The sequence below is a fragment of the Cucumis melo genome, chromosome 8, assembly GCF_025177605.1.
Source record: "Cucumis melo cultivar AY chromosome 8, USDA_Cmelo_AY_1.0, whole genome shotgun sequence".
Taxonomy (NCBI): domain Eukaryota; kingdom Viridiplantae; phylum Streptophyta; class Magnoliopsida; order Cucurbitales; family Cucurbitaceae; genus Cucumis; species Cucumis melo.
In genome coordinates this window covers 21,129,480-21,135,479 of record NC_066864.1, presented here as the reverse complement: position 1 = coordinate 21,135,479, position 6,000 = coordinate 21,129,480, and the positions used below count along the sequence as shown (strand labels likewise).

At 32.5% G+C, this 6,000-nt stretch overlaps 1 protein-coding gene across 1 annotated transcript; it reads left to right on the top strand.

The window, feature by feature from the left end:
- The first annotated feature begins 1,316 nt into the window (after positions 1–1,316).
- On the top strand, positions 1,317–1,898 carry LOC127150676 (uncharacterized). Its single transcript, XM_051089179.1, has one exon. The coding sequence runs from the start codon at positions 1,317–1,319 to the stop codon at positions 1,896–1,898; it is 582 nt and encodes a 193-aa protein (XP_050945136.1).
- The last annotated feature ends 4,102 nt before the right edge of the window (positions 1,899–6,000 follow it).

The following is a 6,000-nucleotide window of genomic DNA, read 5'->3' as shown; positions in this document are numbered from 1 at the left end:
TCACTAATCTAATCCAAAGCTCTAGAATCAACTAAAAAGAATTGGTTACTATTGGCCCACTATGATCCACTCGATGCAGTATGTGAAGCATTGTGAAATCTTCAAATTCCATACAAATTTTATACATCAACCACCAAAGCCTCTTCATCCAACAATAGCTTCATGGCCTTTTAAAGCCTGGGGACTCAACCTAGTTAAACCTATTATGCCTTAGTCATCAGCTAGTCATTCTTATATCCTGGTAGGAACTGATTATTTTTCTAGATGAGCTGAAATTGTGCCATTAAGAGAAGCAAAAAATGAAAATATTATAAATTTTGTTCGAACACACATCATTTATCGATATGGCATTCTTCATCGCATCGTGACTGATAATGGAAGACAATTTATTAACACTCTATGGGCAAGTTATGTGAGAAGTTTAACTTCAAATAGTATAAGTCTTTTATGTACAATGTCGTAACAAGCAAATACATTCAACAAAACTCGATGCAATCTTCTAAAAAATGTGGTCTCCAAGACAAAAAGAGATTGGCAAGAAACTATTGGGGACGCCCTGTGGACCTATCAAAATAGTAGTAATTATGTGGGCTCATCATACTCATAAATGTTGTACACCCTATTCTTTGGTTTACAGAAAAGTAGCAATTCTCCCACTAGAAAAAGAAATTCCATCCTTGAGAATGGTAATTCAAGAGGGGCCAACTACAATAGACAATGCTAAATTACATCTTGGGCCTTTAAAGAAGTGCATAAAAAAAGTCAAAGTCAAAGTCAAATTATGAGGAAGAAAAGTTATTATAAGTTAAATAAAAGAAAAAAAAAGTTGCAACAAAATAAAAAGGAATGAAAATGAAGGTTGAAAGGAAAGGTGGGACAAAATGGTTGAAAAAACAAGTTAAAAAAATGAAAAGAAAGAAAGAAAGAAAATAAAATTAAAAAATGGAAAAAAAATGTAAAAAGGGAAATTAAAAGGAAAAAAAATTCTCTCAATCTCTTCCTTTTTCACTTCACAAGTTCTCCTAATTTCTTCATTGTGGACTTAAATCGCTCCAATAGAATTTAACGTCAATCGATTTATCTCAAAGTTGTTTTTTTTTTAAAATATGATCATCAAATTCAACATGTGTAGTCAACATGAGCTTAGCTCAACTGGCACTTGTATGTACCTGTGGACAAAAGATGTGAGAGTTAATATGTTAGAGTTAATTTAGTAAGAGTTTCACCTTAGTTAATTTATTTGGGGTGTTCATCACACGCTTCCAACAAAGTGGTATCAGAGCTTGAGTTAGGAGTAAAAAAAATTATTTTTGCAAATGGCAAACAACAATTTAGTTTCCTTTCAAGTACCTCGACTTATGAAAGAAAATTATAGCAGTTGGCGTATTCGAATGAAAGCTCTACTTGGTTCACAAGATGTGTGGGACATTGTTAATAATGGTTATGAAGAACCAGAAAGTGATGTGGCTTTAAGTCAAGCTCAACGAGAAGCTTTACAAAATACAAGGAAAAAAGATCAAAAGGCTCTCACCATCATTCATCAAGCCATTGATGATTCCAATTTTGAGAAAATTTCTAGAGCAACTACTACACATCAAGCATGGAAATTTTTGAAGAATACGGATAAAAGAGTAGATCGAGTCAAGAAGGTTCGTCTTCAAACATTGACAGGTGATTATGAATCACTGCATATGAAGGAGTTTGAATCAATTTCAGATTATACTTCAAGATTGCTAGTAGTAGTAAATGAAAAGAAAAGATATGGTGAGACAATAAGTGATGAGCAAGTGGTAGAAAAGATACTTCACTCATTAGATGAAAGATTCAATTTCATCGTTGTAGCTATTGAAGAATCGAAGGATTTGAGTACAATGGATGGGTTCTTTACAAGCCCATGAAAAGAAGCTTCTTAAGAAGAACAAGCAGACGACTGAACAACTTTTTCAATCAAAGTTGAATTAAAAGACAAGGATGACAACCTAGAAAAAGGCAATCGAGGTCGAGGAGTGGTGGTAATCGTGGACGTGGTGATTTCAGAGATCGAGGTCGAGGAAGACAACATTATTCGAAGTCAAGTGGAGAAATATCAAATAATGATAAGAGGTATGACAAAAGATAGGTCGAATGTTATAATTGTCATAAAATCGGCCATTATTCTTGGGAATGCAGAAATAGAGTTAAAGAAAATGCAAATTATGCTAAGAAAGATGAAGAAAGTAGTGATTCCTCATTGTTTCTAGCATGTAAAGGTGCGGAAACATGTGAAAGCAGTGCATGGTATCTTGATAGGGTGCAAGTAATCACACGAATGGAAGTAAATCAATGTTCGTGGAGCTTAATGAATCTGTTGGTGGCGATATCGTATTTGGTGATGCCATAACATTCCAGTGAAAATTTTGATCAATTTGAAGAATGGGAAACATGAGTTTATCTCTAATGTTTATTATATGCCTAGTATGAAAAACAACATTTCTCTTAGAGAATGGCTATAATATTTTGAAGAATGATTATAGTCTTTTAGAGATAATCATGAAAATATGATTGCTAAAGTGCAAATAATGAAAAATAAAATATTTTTATTAAACATTCAAATTGATTTTGCTAAATGTTTAAAGTCATGTTAGAAAGATCCCAATTGGATTTGGCACTTGAGATCTGGGCATTTGAACTTTGGTGACTTGAGATTATTAGCAAAGAAAGACATGGTGAAAGGGTTGTCATATGTCAAACATCCAGATCAATTTTGTAAAGGTTGTCTTTATGGAAAACAATCAAGGAAGAGTTTTCCACAAGAATCATTTCCGAGAGCAAGGAGATCATTGGAGTTAGTTCACGGTGATCTTTGTGGACCAATCAAACCAAGTTCTTTCAGTAAGAATAATTATTTCTTATTATTTCTTATTATTTGTTGATGATTTCAACCGAAAAACTTGGGTTTACCTTGTCAAGGAGAAATCATAAGTATTTGGTATGTTCAAGAGATTTAAATCTCTTGTTGAAAAAGAAAGTGGTCACTACATAAAAGCTTTGAGATCAGACAAATGAGATGAATTCACTTCAAATAAATTCAAAACTTTTTGCGTAGAAAATGGAATCTGTCAACCTATGACAGTTCCATTTACTCCTCAACAAAATGGTGTTGTTGAAAGGAAGAACTGAACAATACTTAACATGGCTCGAAGCATGTTTAAGAGCAAGAAGATGCCAAAAGAATTTTGGGCACAAGCTGCTGAGTGTGCAGTGTACTTGTCAAATCGTTTCCCTATTAGAAGCTTATGAAATAAAACTCCTCAACAAGCATGGACAGGAAGCAAACCATCCATTGCTCATTTGAAAGTATTTTGATGTATCTCTTATGCGCATATACCTGATCAAAAGCGTAGTAAGCTTGATAATAAAAGTGAGAAACATGTTTTTATGGGCTATGATGCAAGCTCAAAAGGCTACAAGCTTTGTAATCCTATTACAAAGAAGACGATGGTAAGCAGAGATGTCGTGTTTGATGAAGAAGCATCGTGGAATTGAAATGACGAACCAGAAGACTACAATTGCTTTTTCCGATGATCACGATGAGCCTAGTGACATTGCTTCTCCATCAACACCACCGACATCGTCAATCACTCCACAGCAAAACACGCCTTCATCATCTGCAAGTTCAAGTGAAGAGCCTCGTGACATGAGAAGCTTACAAGACATATATGATGAAACTAAAGAGCTAAGTCAAAGTTTTAATAACCTTACTCTTTTTTGTCTATTTGGTGACAGTGAATTTTTGAATTTTCAAGAAGCTTTACAAAATGACAAATGGAAGATTGTTGTAGATGAAGAGATAAAATCCATAAAAAAGAATGATACGTGAGAACTTTTAACTCTTCCAATTGGAAAGAAAGCAGAAGGTGTCAAATGGGTGTTCAAGATAAAAAGAAATGAAAAGGGAGAAGTTGAGATATAAAGCAAGATTAGTTGCAAAAGAATATTCTCAAAGAAAAGGCATTGATTACAATGAAGTATTTGCTCATGTTGCTTGTTTGGAAATCATAAGATTGTTAATTGCACTTGCTGCTCAAAATAATTGGAAGATTTTTCAGATAGATGTCAAATCGGCATTTTTGAATGGATATCTAAAAGAAGAAGTCTACTTAGAACTGAAGGGATGAAAGCCTTTTGCACAGCGGAAGAAATACAGAGATCTTAACTCAATTTAATTGGGAACCTAAAAAATACCAATACATTGGCAAAAGAAATTACAAAATTAATTTCTATGGCTACAGAGAAAAACAAAGAAGAGGAAACTTACGATCCTTGACGTCTCTGAATCTACCAAACGCCAATTTGGAGTACCACCACTTGGAAACCATTCTATTTTCTGGATTGAGATGGTTTGTGGGAACCAAATTGGAATGAGGGAATTATTAGAGATAAAAAAATTCAGAGAGAAAACAACGTATGTAAAAATCACAAAACTCTTCTATAAATCGTACCAGTAACTAAGTTGAGAGAAAAAAGGGAACGTGGGAAAACCACCCACGTTCCCTATTAATTTAATAAATTCATATTAATATTAAAATAAATAATTAATTTTATTTATTTATTTATTTAATCAATTTAATAATTAATTAAATCATAGTTAATTAATATTTCACTTAAATCATATTTAAATGAATATCTTTCACACAACCTATAGTTTTAATTTAATTAATTTAATTTAATAAAATTTAATTAAATCAAAATAAACTAAACTATTAATTAATTCTCCAATTAATTAATTTCTAAATTAAATATCTTATATTTAATTTAATCCAAATTTTGAATCATATATTCAAATATGAATTTCTCTCATAACCTTAGTTTTAATATGTATCATATACACATTAAATTTTAACCTGTAATTTTAGTATGAATCTAATTCACATTAAACTAATATTTGAACTTATTCAAATATTTTATTTTCTCATAAATTAATTTTGAATCATATCCAAAATTAAATTTATATATTAAAGTCTCATTAAAATATAAATTTTATATTATAATGTATCTCCATACATTATATTAATTCCCAAAGTAAATTTGAACATTTCAAATTACAACCAATATAAATAAATCTCATTACCCTTTACGAGCTAGAAAGGAAACTTAATGGATTTACAGATCAGAAACTACAACGATATGAGATTAATTGGCTAAACTCATTAACCACATTAATCAATATTCGTTAACTGTGTGTGCACTCCACTAAAGACTCACAGTTGAACTCTTCTCAATGTAGATATATTTTTATGTCCATGGATATAGACCAATACCAGTAAGTTAGCCCTTCACAAGTGTTCGTAACACCAACTGGGTCAAATTACCGTTTTACCCCTAGGTTACTGCTAGTCCTTAAATACCAGTGTTCCTCTAATGAACAACTTGTTTATGGTGCAACCACTAAATAGAAACCCCTCTCGTGTCATAGAGAGGATAGGGCCCTTTGTTCAAGTCTTGGAGACACCATTTAAGGGAACACTTACCTACTTACCCTAAAGTCGGGAAGGAGTGAATTTCATCTTGTGTGATTATGTTTCCAACTCCTCACTCGATCTTATCCTCAAAATGATAAGCATATTGAGTCGAAAATCTGACCACTCTCACTCGTACAAATCAAAGGACAATTCCTCGCGAACAAAAGTTCATAATACACTCAGGATTAAGACTAAGTTACCTAAGTCATCCTAATGAAATAGAAACCCAACTAGTTAACGGAGTTACATCTAGTGATTACTATTTCGTGGTCCAGTCTTATGCAAACTCATTACATAGGATAGCCTCACTCGTATGTTGCATGCATTAGTGCATTTGATCAATACGTTTGTAACAAATACAAAGTGAGTTGTATCCATAGTGTTACCAGGATAAGGTACCCAGTCTTAACCCTATACTATAGAACCTTTAAGCTGATCTTAAACATTGATCTCCGTATGTCTCTACATACTATTCAAGACTCATCAAACAACTTAAGAT

What these genes read in the sequence shown, in the direction of transcription:
- LOC127150676 (XM_051089179.1), top strand. Translation starts at nt 1,317, where the DNA reads ATGGCAAACAACAATTTAGTTTCCTTTCAAGTACCTCGACTTATGAAA.